This window comes from Henckelia pumila, chromosome 1 (genome assembly GCF_033568475.1).
Source record: "Henckelia pumila isolate YLH828 chromosome 1, ASM3356847v2, whole genome shotgun sequence".
Lineage (NCBI taxonomy): Eukaryota > Viridiplantae > Streptophyta > Magnoliopsida > Lamiales > Gesneriaceae > Henckelia > Henckelia pumila.
Window position 1 is genome coordinate 86,438,856 of NC_133120.1, and position 13,187 is coordinate 86,452,042.

Genomic DNA, 13,187 nt, shown 5'->3' on the forward strand with positions numbered 1-13,187 from the left:
CGTCATTTTCATTCCTCTTTCGCACAAAAACCCACATGTATCCTACTAGAATTACATTTTCAGGGGTTCGAACTACGGGTCCAAACACTTTACGTCTTTCTAGTAAATCTAATTCAGCTTGTATGGCCTCTTTCCATTTTGGCCAATCATTTCTCTTTTGACAATCATTAACCGATTGTGGTTCTAAATCCCCATTATGCATAATGTCAAAGGCCACATTTAACACAAAGGCATTATCAATAATTGTATTATTTCGATCCCACAATTTTCGAGATGATATGTAATTTGTTGAAATCTCATTATTTTAACCAAGTTGCAATTCTTCGGGAATATTTTCTATACCAGGTTCATTGATTTCTCTTACAATATCATCCGAAATTTCTTCTTCGGGAGCTTTTGGATTTTCTTTATATTGTACCTTTTTTTTTCGAGGTACAGTGTCTTTTGAACCAATTGGTCGACCACGCTTCTGGCGTATTTTAGATTCGTTTGCAGGTTGAATATTAGTTGGTGTTGTGAAAATTCCTTGCAAGCATACGAGTGTCAAGTTTTAATATAGTGATTAAATCTGATATCGATACCTCAGGGAGTAAAATGAAAATATTTAGTAATTGTAATTAAAATAGTCTTAATTTTATCTAGAAAATCAAAATTCGAGAATTTTTGCAATAAAAAAATAATCAGATGATGTTAGATAGCACGCACACAACTTTCAGGAATAATCAATCAGAGAAAAATAGTCTAGAGGTATAGATTTCACATGGTTTCAACAACAGTCAATCCTAAATAATTAATCTTCATGAATTTCAGTCAATTAATAGCCAAGAACACTTAAGTTTATTATTTCCCTCTCCCGAGCAACAAATAATGTTTATCAACTACAATTCAATTCCAATATTCCTATTAAGAATTTATCGCAGTGATCTATCACAAAACAATGTTCTTTTTAAAAGCTCTGTTAAAATCATACACTCTCCCGAGCTGTATAAATAATTAACAGTGTAGTTTTTAATGTCCTATTTAAAATCCCCTCTCCCGAGCAATGATTTCAAATAAATATAACAAATCAATTATTGATCAGATAATTGAAAAGACAATCAATTCTAGAAAAAACAATTAATCTAGAAGAAATTCAATTCAATAAAATCAAATATTCATGAAAGCGTCTACACCAGGTTCCATCTAACCTCTAGACTCTAAAAATTTAGTTCATAATCAAATTCTGAATAAAATAATAATTCATAGATTCAAGCATATTCAGAATAAAATAAAAGATAAGAAACAAATCCGTCGTCGACGCCGTGTCCGGACTATCGAACTCCGTCTTCGTTCTTCAGTTGAGCTCCAGAAATCCTCAGCAAAATCTCACGATTAATTCTCTGATCTGTAGTGAATGTGTGTGGCGGCTCTCCCCTTCACAAGTCTAACAAAAATCCTTTTATAACGTGCACAAAAGCCCACAAAATCAAGCCCATAAAAATTTCCCGATTTAATAAAATTTCCAAAACACAGCGACGGGGCGGGCGCTCAAGGAACGGCGCGGGCGCGCCTAAATCTCGATTTCAATTCTCTCGCTTCAACAAAAAACCAAGCGCGATAGCTTTCCTCTTCTCCTCATTAGCGCTAAATTAAGCGCTGACTTTTAAGCCCAATAATAAAGCCCAACACTATTCCTTCTTTTTTTTTATCTGATCGTTCTTTTCTTTTCCTTTTCCTCTTCTTTTCTCTTTCTCTTCCAACTTTCTCTATTTTCTTCACAAATTCGCATTTTTCATCACTTTTCCAAATAAATTCAATAATTCTCTGCAAGCACAAAAACAACACAACATAAATCTGCTCGAAACAAGCAATTAACAATTAAAATCATATATAAATTAAGTGTATAAAATACACTTATAAGTTGGTCCTACAGGGATATCAATTTTCACAGGGGTATTCTCTGCGTGTATATGTGACTTTGTCACATTCTTTGTATTGACAAAAGTATCGGGCAATTGATTCGCAATTCTTTGCAAGTGAACGATACTTTCAACTTCTTGCTCACTTTGATTATTTCGAGGATCATAATGAGATAGTGTTTTCTCATTCCAACTAACTTTTCGTTGTTCTTCAGGGTACAACTTTACTACTTCTAAAGTTGGAAACTCTGACTCATCAAAGTGGCAATCTGCAAATCTCGCAGTAAAAAGATCACCAGTCAAAGGTTCCAAATATCTAATAATAGATGGTGAATCAAATCCCACATAAATCCCAATTCTACGTTGTAGACCCATTTTGGTTCGTTGTGTGGGTGGGAGAGGGACTTGAACTGAACAACCAAATACTCGAAGGTGAGAAACATCAGGTTCTCGACCGTAAGCAAGTTGTAAGGGTGAGTACTGGTGATAATTAGTTGGTCTTATGCGAACCAATGATGCAACATGTATTATGGCATGACCCCACGCAGAAGATGGAAGTTTCATTCTCATTAGTAATGGTCTAGCAATTAACTGCAATCGTTTAATAAATGCCTCTCCTAAGCCTTTTTGTGTATGAACATGGGCAACTGAATGCTCAACTGAAATCCCTATTGATATACAATATTCATCAAATGCCTGCGATTTAAACTCAGCAGCATTATCAAGACGAATTTTCTTGATTGAATAATCTGGGAATTGAGCTCGTAATTTAATAATTTGCGCAAGTAATCTAGCAAATGATATATTTCGAGTTGAAAGCAAACTCACATGTGACCATCTAGTAGACGCATCAATAGATATCATGAAATAGCGAAATGGTCCACATGGTGGGTGTATAGGCACACAAATATCCCCATGGATTCTTTCCAAGAAAGTTGGAATTTCAACATCAACCTTTGTAGGGGAAGGTCTTATAATTAGTTTGCCTTGTGAACAAGCAACACATGAATAATCATTATGCAAAAGAATCTTCTGGTTCTTTAAAGGGTGTCCATGTGAGTTCATTATTATTTTGCGCATCATTGTTGCCCCAGGGTGACCAAGACGATCATATCATAGTTTGAAGCTTTGTTGGTCGATAAACTTCTGGTTTGTGCAAGTGTTTGCTTCAACTGTTTTTATTGTGGTACAATACATCCCAAAAGGGAGTGCACATAACTTTTCTTTTATCTGCTTCTGGCCAGATATAATAGATGTAATACCAAGGTATTCAACATTATTCTCATTTAATGTTTCAATATGATATCCATTTCGACGGATATCTTTAAAGCTGAGCAAATTTCTGCTGGATTTGCTAGCATATAGTGCATTTTTAATGTATAGGCTTGTATCATTTGGTAAAATGATTTTTGCCTTTCCATAGCCTTCAATAATTTTTGATGCACCTGATATTGTTATAACATTATTTTCAGCTAATGTTAATTCCAAAAAATATCTTTTATTTTGAAGGATGGTATGTGTTGTACCACTGTCTGCGAGGCATTCATCGTGATATTTCATCATTAATCTAAAACAAAATATGACTTAATAAGCAGTAATTTCAATAAAATGATAAATAAAATTTATTGAATAATAATCAAATAACATCACCGAAAATCCTAAACATGAATTGAAATTCAAAACAAAAACTAGACGACGATAACCTAATAACAAAAAAATTGAACTCCAAGTAGAAACAAAGTCATAGAAAACATTATTCTTTGTTTTCTAACACACCACCGCCAATAAAATGATCTATATTTCCATCAGGATGAGCGAAGAAATCAGAGACATCCAAGTGAGTTATATCAACTGGATCATCGGAATCCACAAGATTTGCCTCTATTTTTCCATTTTCCTTCATCGAGCTTTGGTAAAGATCCACAAGATGTTTTGATGTACGACAGGTACGAAACCAATGTCCTTCCACCCCATATCTATAACATTTATCTTCAAACACCTTTGAACTTTTTTCATTTGCTTCTTCATTATTGAAATTCCACTGCTGGTGGCTTGTCTTATGTTTCTTTCCAATTTGTTGCTGATAGTTTCTTCTCTGGCCACGGCCACGCCTGTTCTCATTGTTATGATTTTGTGTTGAGTTAGCATTTGCTTCAGGAAATGCATTTCCATTTACTTAAGGAAATGGTGTAGATTCAATTGGGCGCAATTGGTGATTTTTCATGAGTAACTCATTATTTTGTTCAGCAACTAGTAAGCAAGATATTAGCTCGGAGTACTTTTTGAATCCACGTTCACGATATTGCTGTTGCAGGAGCACATTTGATGCGTGAAAAGTGAAGAATATTTTTTTTAACATGTCTTGATCCGTGACTTTCTCTCCATAGAGTATTAGGGTGGAGCTGATCTTAAATAATGCAGAATTATAATCACTTACAGACTTGAAATCTTGTAAGCATAGATGCATCCATTCGTATCGAGCTCTTGGAAGAACAATAGTTCTCTGATGGTCAAATCTTTCTTTTAGATTTTTCCAAAGCTCTTGTGATTCTTTCACGGTGAGATACTCGATTTTCAACCCATCGTTGAGATGATGACGAAGGAAAATAAGTGCTTTTTCATGATCCTGCTGGGACATTTCATTTCCTTCTTTGATTGTATTCCCTAAATTCATAGAGACAAGGTGGATCTCGACATCCAATATCCATGACAAGTAGTTCTATCCGGACAAATCAAGTGCTTCAAATTCAAGTTTGGTGATAGTCGACATGATGAAATCTCAAAGAGCACTCGTGCTGATAACTTGTTAAAATTATAAAGAATATGAAGTTGAGAGAATGAACAGGAGTGCTTTATTCACTATTGGAGACCTCAATTTATAGAGTGTATTTACAGATTTGAATAGTAGGTAAGATGATAAACCTAATCTCAATGATCATCTACAACAAATTATCTATAACACTATCTTTGTTTTTTTTTTTTGTCAAAATTGCTCTTATATCTGTTATATGATATATATTACATTTTTTTTCCTTTTTTTCGATATTTCAAAAAAAAAGTTTTGGTTTGTTTTGGTTTCAAAAAAAAAAAAAAACATGTGACGCATACACCAACACTCTAATTAATTGTATAAAATAATATTTGTGCATCGCAGATGAAATATTAGTATTTTTCAAAGATTGAGTTGCATATACATATCATAAATGTAAAGTGTGAGATAATATCATAAAAGTTTTGTAAATAATATTTTTCTCATTCATGTATATGATATCTATATCACAAAATTATTTTGTAAATTATAAGGTTGTCTAATATAAATTTTTGTTTTTATAATAATTGTTTAAATACTTTCATAATTACTTTTTTAATTCAATATTATTAATTATTTTATTTTAACTATAAAAATAGTTATCTAAAACATATTTATCCTTGAATTAAAATTTATATTGTTATATATATATATATATAAACATTTTTCTAAACATTTTTTTTGACGAATATTGTCACTAAACTTGTTTAAAAAAAAAATCACTAAACCGGCATCGAGAGACTAATAAATTAGGAAAACAAATTAAAATGTCAGGGGAAAAAAATAGAAAAAGAAAAACGAAGAAACATAAATTACATATAAGCAAGCGACCTTAATATAATGGAAGATCCATCATCTGGTGTAAAGTATCCGCATCCAGTCGGAGATCCAAAAAGCTGATGGTGAGAATTGGAGCAAATATCCGCACACCCTACTAGTATTTGATTTATTTACTGATTTGATCGTTGATGTGTGTGTGTGGTTTTTTTTTTCGGTTTTTTTTGTGTCTCGGTAAATTCAGGCAAACACTCTACGACTGTATTTAACCTGCATTCGGAACACTCTCGAGGCTGCCATGTGCTTGCAGGTGCGTTTTTCTTATTTATATTTTACTGGATGTTTTATAAAGTATATATAGAAATTGGAGTCAGTAGTTTGTCAAATATTGATGCATTTCATCTTTAGTATTTATAGAGGTTAAAAGTTGCTGAAAAATCATATTTTTCATGTTTCAACGTGCATTTTTCTTTAATTTATTCACGTTAAAACTTTAATCATTCGTAGATACGAATTATCCTGATGCTTTCTTTGTCATTGTTGATTTGCATTGATCAAGTTGTTTTAGTTTGTTTTTGCAGAATTTCCCCTGTCAAGAAGTTGAAAGGCACAATAAGCCCGAGGTTGAACTTAAGTATGTGTCTAAAATCTGCAATCATTTACGGTTACAAATCACTCTCCCTCCCCCCGCCCTCTGGTTTGTAGTGGATGCAAGCAAAATTTTGAAAAATCTGTTGCTATGTAGCTAGTTGAACTGAAATAGAAACGTGAGCTCCAAAAAATGTACAATGGACGAGTGATTACTTGGTTAGAAACTATCGTCAATGAGTGACATGGGCTTCGTGAAGAATGGAGAAAATGAGACTATGATTAGAGTTCGAGGAGCATTTGTTTGAATATTTATGTTCGGCACTCTGAGAAACATATAATGCATGTAATTGATTGTCAAAGTGCCTTCTGCACTTGCATTGGGCTTTGTGCTTATTAATTGATGAGTTTGCAGGGCTGTGATGTATATATAAATTCGTCCTTACCCTACCACGCTTGTGTCATTTGTGCGGTCATGGAAACATTACACCTGATTTAACCAATGAAACATGGCAATAATCTTGAAATGAATAATACTGTAAATTTAGTTACGACGTCTGTATATTCTGGCTGTAACAAATATTTCTAATTATATAGTTTCCAATATGTATGTGCCATGCATCACTTATATTTTATTTTACTCAGATATAGATACCCTATTTTTCTGCATAATACATCTTTCATTTTACTCAGTATTTACCCTGCAATTTTCAGGACTAGTCCAGAGCTTCTGCTGAATCCTGTAAGTGTTTTTCTTATCATATATGCTGCCTTTTTGGTTTCCCATGTGCATTTGTTCTTTGATTTACTCAAATACTGATCGATGATGAAAAATGTACCACTGTTTCCCAATAAATGGTGGGGCTCTATAACAATTCACGTGGACCAGGAGATCCAATAGCTATTTCGTGTGCGGAACACCCGGTTTAGCATGGAAAAACCATGTCCATTATGTTTCACTGCTTGTACCTGCTGAATGATTGTAACAATCTACTATGTTGCATAACTTGCTTCACTACAAAGAAAAGTTATCAGGGAAAAATGTTTCTTAGCAATTTTGTTAAATTTATTATGGCCTGCATAACTTGCTTCACTACAAAAGAAAAGTTCTCAGGAAAAAATGTTGTTTAGCAACTTTTTTAAATTTAGCGCATATCTCTTACACTCACGGCAGATTAGGGGTGTAAGACACATTAAGCCTTGAGCAACTAAATATCGTTCGAGTTTAAGAATTCCTGAGTTCAAGCTTAAATTGGAGCTCAATTTTTGTTTTTATGAGCTTACCATCTTAAAGTTAACTTTTAAATATTGTTAATTTAAACATGAATAATTGACCTGTATGTACTTGAACAATAATCATTATATAAAATATAACTATTAATATATATATATAACGTTGATGAATGTGTTCATGAACTCCAGCTTTACGAGCTAATCTTGATATTTGATCTCGCTGACATAATCATGATATTTTTCTGAACAAGCTAAAGCATCTTGAGCTTCTTCTATGTTGAACTCTAGTCTAATTTTTTGCGTGGAGCTCATGCTCATGAAATTCAAAAGCTTAACTGCAATTCAAAAGCCTGTGAGCTTGAACTACAGATTTGGTATCTGCTGAAGATTGTAGTTTATATGATGTCTTTTCCTTTAATGTTTAAATTACATGCTGATATTGCGCAATCTATACACTAGGCCATGTCTCTGTCAAACATTTAAAGTTGTTTTTCTTGGGACTTGAGTTACTCTTTACAACTGTAATTTTTCAGGTTGTTATCTGTAGAAATGAATCTGAGAAATGCTTGATAGAAACATCAATAAATTCACTGCGCATAAGCCTAAAGGTAAATATAAGAAAGCTTGACGATTTTTTGCTTCTATCTTTGTGTTATTTGTAAGTGCATCAACGTTTTGGAGTGATACACATGTCTCGATCACTATGTTGATTTCTTAAATATATGTTAAAGTGGTTTTCGTGATATCATAAGTCGGAGAGCCCTCCCTATTATCAGATGTCCTCATTATTTCCTGATAGATGATAAACACTCTGTCATTATATTCTTCATCTGTTTGTCCTAGTTTTGTGGTTAGATTTGAATTTCCTCTGCTGTTTTCAATTTGGGAATTTGTCGGTTAGACATTATGAGTAAAACAAGTATTTACGTGCTTATCAGTTCTGGGATATTGATGCACAAGAATGCTACTTTGAACTTGTCCTCTGTAATTATTAATCCTTTGCAATTGAGCTCCTTGAGGGAAAAAGGGTAATGTCTGACACTGTTTGATGACATTAACCCAGAGTTAGAAGGGCTGGTCTTTGTGGTCTACAATCATTGCAAACAGGTAGGGGTACCTTTTGGTTAGGATGATTGCTTTCATACAGGGTTAAAATAACGCAGACAAAGAATTTTGACATTCGTATGCTACATTCTTGCGCAATGATGTATCAATTTTCACTCTTTACTGAATTTCAGAAGTGAGCTAGTTATCCTTGTGATGAAGCATATTACAATGGTTGCCATGACAAATGGGAAAACTCCATTAGTCTAGCCACATTGATGCTAGATTTAGAGCTCATGTTAAGTCGTTAATGTATAGCATGTTGTACACTGTGAAATGGTTCTACCTTCTAGTACTTACTTATGTGAGTGTCTTGGCTGTAGGTAAAGCAGTCAGATGAACTAGAGAATATACTGACAAAAAAATTCCTTAGATTTTTATCTATGAGAGCCGAAGCTTTTCAAGTATTGAGGAGAAAGCCAGTACAGGTATGGTAACTGCCTCAGAGCAACTGCTACTTAAATTTTGTATGTGCATGAAGCAGTTTATTTGAACTAATTGAGATCAAGTAATAAGCAGCTGTAATTAACACCCTATATATCCCTATCTGAATTGCATTTATTCCCCCAAATTTACATCATTAAGATAATGAGTTGTCGACAGCTGGGATGGTTAAATCATGGAATTTGTCGTTTATGTACTCCTTAAGAGTTTTGAGTATCCAAAATGCACTTTGAGAAAAAGTTGGTTTTAGAAATGCTCGTCTTTTATCAATATCACTGCTTTGTATGAGAGCCCCGGTAACACGTGTTTTAATTTAAAAAAGTTGGTTCACTTGTATGCTTTTTCAGGGGTATGACATTAGTTTTCTGATCACTAATTATCACTGTGAGGAGATGCAGAAGCAGAAGCTCATTGATTTTATAGTGCAGTTCATGGAGGTGAAGTTTCTCGTGTTTTACCATGATAACCTTAACTGTTCTGAAACATAGGAGTATTTTCCTCAAAAGATTTGACATTCACTGTCAGTTCAATAGAGTTATCAGCGATCGATTCCTTTTCTTTTATTCTGCTGAGTGATCTTTAAACCTATTTCCGAATGAAGGGTATTTTACTCCAAACCGTTTGTTTCTATGAACTGCAGGATATTGATAAGGAGATAAGTGAACTGAAATTATCGGTGAACACACGAGGGCGCCTTGTTGCTACAGAGTTTCTGAAGCAGTTTATCTGAACTCAGTCATCCTCTAGCTGAAGTTGAAGTTTTAACTTGTAGATTTTGCCATGAATCTGTGAAATAATTGCATCACCTGAGGGAAATTATAGGTCAATTGAGATTCTATGGAAGAGCAAATGAGCAAGCGCAGTTGACTTTTATTAGCCTGTGTAGAACTAAATTTATTGTTTGTGATTTTAACATAATCAAATTATTCGATGCTAAAATTATTGTTTTCTTGAAATGTAATTCTAGGGCTCTACTATAAATGAAATGGCGAACAAAACAAACTGCAAAGATCAATTTAATAGACGGAAAAAAATATTTATGCTTTAACTCAACAAAAATAATATAAGACTTTATTTAATAAATTATAAAAATAATTTATTAAAAAATTGAGGGAATTTTAATTATTATTATATATCTATATCTAAATAAATTAATTAAAATGTAGTTCATTCTCTCTCATACCCAATCCACACGCCCAATTCTCAAATCATCCTAAACCCTACCCCGTCCCAAGATCCCCGTGGAAGAAAAGAGAGTGAACTGAAATCTATTGGCCATCCAGGAGAAAACGATGCTGAAATCTTACATTACCAAAAATTGATAGGAAATCATACAATCCGCAGTTTCTCTCGAGCTCACAACCATGTCACTCCTCCGGCGTCCGTTGTCCAAAACTCTTATCCTCCGCCACTTTTCGACTTCGCCCGCCGCCGCCGCCGCCACCACATCCGAAACCCCGTCGTGTCGTCGGAATCATCACGAGTACCTTCCTGCATCCACCTACATAAACTCTTGGAAACCCCTTCGAAACCCTCAGGAGGCAGCCGCGCATCTGGACTTCCTACGCCGCGATTACGCTCGTAAGGTGAAGCAAATGAGGAAGGTCTACATCGAGGAAATGGAGTTGCAGAGAGTTGAAAAATTGCGCATGGACGAGGCTAAAAAGGAGGCTTTGAGGATCGCCAATGAGGAGAGGAAGGCAGCCAAGGATGCCAAGAAGAAGGCCGAAGCCATTGAGAGACAAGCTGCCGAAGAAGAGTTCCGGCAAATGCTGGTTTGTGAATTTACTTTTTTCCCTGCGAGCTGTTCACATTTTGTCTTGGATGGCGGTTTGCGTTTTCAATTTTTCTTGTTCTTTTTTTCCAAAACATTACGCCTGCTGGTGTTCAACTAACTAATTGTGCAAAAATAGCTAGCAGTTTTGTGCGGCTGTATATAAGGGATCAGCGATGCAGTACAGCCCAAAGTCTTGATCTTTTTGTAACTTCATTGTTATGTTATGGATTTGGTTCGGTATTATCTAGAAATTTAGTGGTTCATTCCGGGAAACGATTAACTAAAATTAGTGAAGCTGGTATGATTTTGCTATCTATATTTAACGGTATAGAATAGGCACATGTATTTTTTGTTAGATCACTTGGGTGCTGCAAGGCGTCGAGGCCCTTGTACGTACCAAATTATACAATAATATTGCATTTGATTTGTAGCCTATGTTGTAGCTGTAATCCGTTATCTCACCTCCCATGTGGCTTCTAGAATCTAGAGTATGGTTGTTGCTTGCTTGTACTGCTTCAAAATCAATTTGTCGCTGCTTTTTTCAACTCATTTAACATGGTGCACAGGGTGTCTGACTCTTGTGCTGTTTTAGCATTTTTGCATGTTATGGGACTGATTTCACACTTGGATGGATGATAATCTCAAATTGGTGCATTCATATGAGTGATATGAACAGTACTAAACCTTAAGAATTTAAGTCTTGTTTAATATCATGATGCTCCTATACACACACTGTCATTTGACTGCTGAGTTTCTGCTACCATTTAGTTGTAAACTGTCATATATATATATCTAAGGATTAAATAATTGACTGTGTGATATTATGTGAGCCATTACCCTTTTGATTGGGTTGAATCCGGTGAAGCACTACTTACTCAGAAGAAAAAAGAGAAACAAAGAAAACAGAATAACATGGTTGAATTCCTCAGTATTTATGCTCAGTGTAACTTTGGTGCAATTAAGGTAGCTCGCATACTCAAGAATCTTGAAAGAAGGCATTTGGTTTTTATTTTGTCTTAATATACAAGTAACACTCCAAGGGTTGGTGTAAAATGATATATTATTTTTTATGCAAACTGAGTAATAAAGTTAATTACTGGTTATGTTATTCAATAGAATATTTTGATTAAGAGTTTCTCAAATTCTGCTTTTTCATTGCTCATATTGTGTTTTCTTATCGCTTGCTATTTCTCCTGCCATACTATAGTCTGCCGTATAATAATTTCTGTCCTCCAGTAACTATGGTTTCCCTTTAATTGTCTTGTTTGCGACTTTAAGTTTTTTAGGTAGCTCCTGATTGGATTGGTAAATAGAATGTTGATATTTGCAACCGTGTAAGCTATCAACATTCGCTCGAGGCTGCCGAATTTCAGTCCCATAATTTCCCTTGGTAGTTGCTTTTGTCTGTTACTTCACCCATTAAAGGGCCTCCAACTTTACGTTTGTCCCCCAGTCATTTGTATATTCCATGAATAGCGAGAACAAACTTTTAATGTTATTGAATTTTTTAGAGCAATTTTGGCTTTTTGATGTCTTGATCCTGATGATATAAACTATTTCTTTTCTTGTGTTACTGCTGTATTGGACTGTGTTTACGGACACAGGATGTTGTGGATGATCAACAGCTTTTCTTTGTTATTTTTGTGGTCATCAGCATTTGCAAAATTCTGTTCTACATTCTCACTTATTGTTCCTGTGTATTATTTGCTGATATGTTGGGCACTTTTTCCCTTATTTATTCGTTTGAGGTTGATTAGAATTCAATGTATTGTTGGTAGCTTATGGTGTTCAACCTTCCATGCAGCTGCAGTGTCTCTTGTACTAGGTGAAACCCATCAGTGCAGAATATTGGGACAATGCACTTTAATTTTACCAATTAGTTATATAATTCTGGAATAAGTTAAGCACAAATGTGCTGTGCTTGATGTCTTTTAATGTTCTGATTATCGCAGGCCAAAGAAAGATTAGAGAAACTAGAGTATTGGAAAATGCGAGAAAGGGAAGTTGGGGAGAGGAAGAGAGAAAAGAAAGAGCTAGTGCGTAGAAAAAGTTCTATGTGGATTGAGGAATCCGACTTGGTGAAGATATCAATGGAGACGTTCATCGAGACCTCTGCTCTGTGATCTCGTAAAAAACAGATTGCACCAGTAAGAAGTTGTTGGTCTTGTAGGAGGCTTTGTGCTTTTTGATACTTTGATGACCCAACTGGTTCAGAAATGGAATACAGAGTATACGACATGAGAAATTTTGAATATTTTACTTTGGTTATCTTGCATCGTGATTTGTATTGCGTTGTTCGGAGACAATAATCTTCTGTGTTATTGGAGCAAATAAAGCTGCAGTCATGCAATTGCAAAATACCATTCCAGTGATTCTTCAAAAATAGGAGATTACTTTTACTTATATATATATAATGTTGATGGGCTTATTAAAAACTATGAATATGTGGAAGATGTAGGATGAAGTGCAGTTTACTGAATTATCCAATTTTTCTATTTAGCTATAACATGCTGTGTTTGAGTTGAAAGCTGCCTTTTGTAGTACGCTCTTAGCCTGT

At 34.6% G+C, this 13,187-nt stretch overlaps 3 protein-coding genes across 3 annotated transcripts; 2 read left to right on the top strand and 1 right to left on the bottom strand.

Annotated features, from left to right (window-relative positions):
- Positions 1–3,651: 3,651 nt before the first annotated feature.
- Positions 3,652–4,572, bottom strand: LOC140867368 (uncharacterized). The gene is made up of 2 exons (XM_073272446.1): positions 4,178–4,572; positions 3,652–4,009 (listed from the first exon to the last, which is right to left on the bottom strand). Exons 1-2 carry the CDS (start codon positions 4,570–4,572, stop codon positions 3,652–3,654), a joined length of 753 nt encoding a protein of 250 aa, XP_073128547.1.
- Positions 4,573–5,468: 896 nt separating this feature from the next.
- Positions 5,469–9,806, top strand: LOC140893007 (actin-related protein 2/3 complex subunit 4). The gene is made up of 8 exons (XM_073302081.1): positions 5,469–5,609; positions 5,729–5,794; positions 6,066–6,118; positions 6,787–6,814; positions 7,839–7,913; positions 8,733–8,837; positions 9,201–9,290; positions 9,494–9,806. The coding sequence occupies exons 1-8, from the start codon at positions 5,607–5,609 to the stop codon at positions 9,581–9,583; spliced, it is 510 nt and encodes a 169-aa protein (XP_073158182.1). The 5' UTR covers positions 5,469–5,606; the 3' UTR covers positions 9,584–9,806.
- Positions 9,807–10,035: 229 nt separating this feature from the next.
- On the top strand, positions 10,036–13,070 carry LOC140874719 (uncharacterized). Its single transcript, XM_073278079.1, has 2 exons — positions 10,036–10,628; positions 12,583–13,070. The coding sequence occupies exons 1-2, from the start codon at positions 10,218–10,220 to the stop codon at positions 12,751–12,753; spliced, it is 582 nt and encodes a 193-aa protein (XP_073134180.1). The 5' UTR covers positions 10,036–10,217; the 3' UTR covers positions 12,754–13,070.
- Positions 13,071–13,187: the final 117 nt, after the last annotated feature.

Bases quoted from the DNA above. Each gene is read 5' to 3' on its own strand.
- LOC140867368 (XM_073272446.1), bottom strand. From the start codon at position 4,572: ATGAATTTAGGGAATACAATCAAAGAAGGAAATGAAATGTCCCAGCAG. The intron at 4,010-4,177 runs GTACTCCGAGCT...CAATGAGAACAG, and splicing joins CGTGAACGTGGATTCAAAAA to GCGTGGCCGTGGCCAGAGAA.
- LOC140893007 (XM_073302081.1), top strand. The intron at 6,815-7,838 runs GTAAGTGTTTTT...GTAATTTTTCAG, and splicing joins CAGAGCTTCTGCTGAATCCT to GTTGTTATCTGTAGAAATGA. The intron at 7,914-8,732 runs GTAAATATAAGA...TCTTGGCTGTAG, and splicing joins CACTGCGCATAAGCCTAAAG to GTAAAGCAGTCAGATGAACT.
- LOC140874719 (XM_073278079.1), top strand. From the start codon at position 10,218: ATGTCACTCCTCCGGCGTCCGTTGTCCAAAACTCTTATCCTCCGCCAC. The intron at 10,629-12,582 runs GTTTGTGAATTT...TGATTATCGCAG, and splicing joins AAGAGTTCCGGCAAATGCTG to GCCAAAGAAAGATTAGAGAA.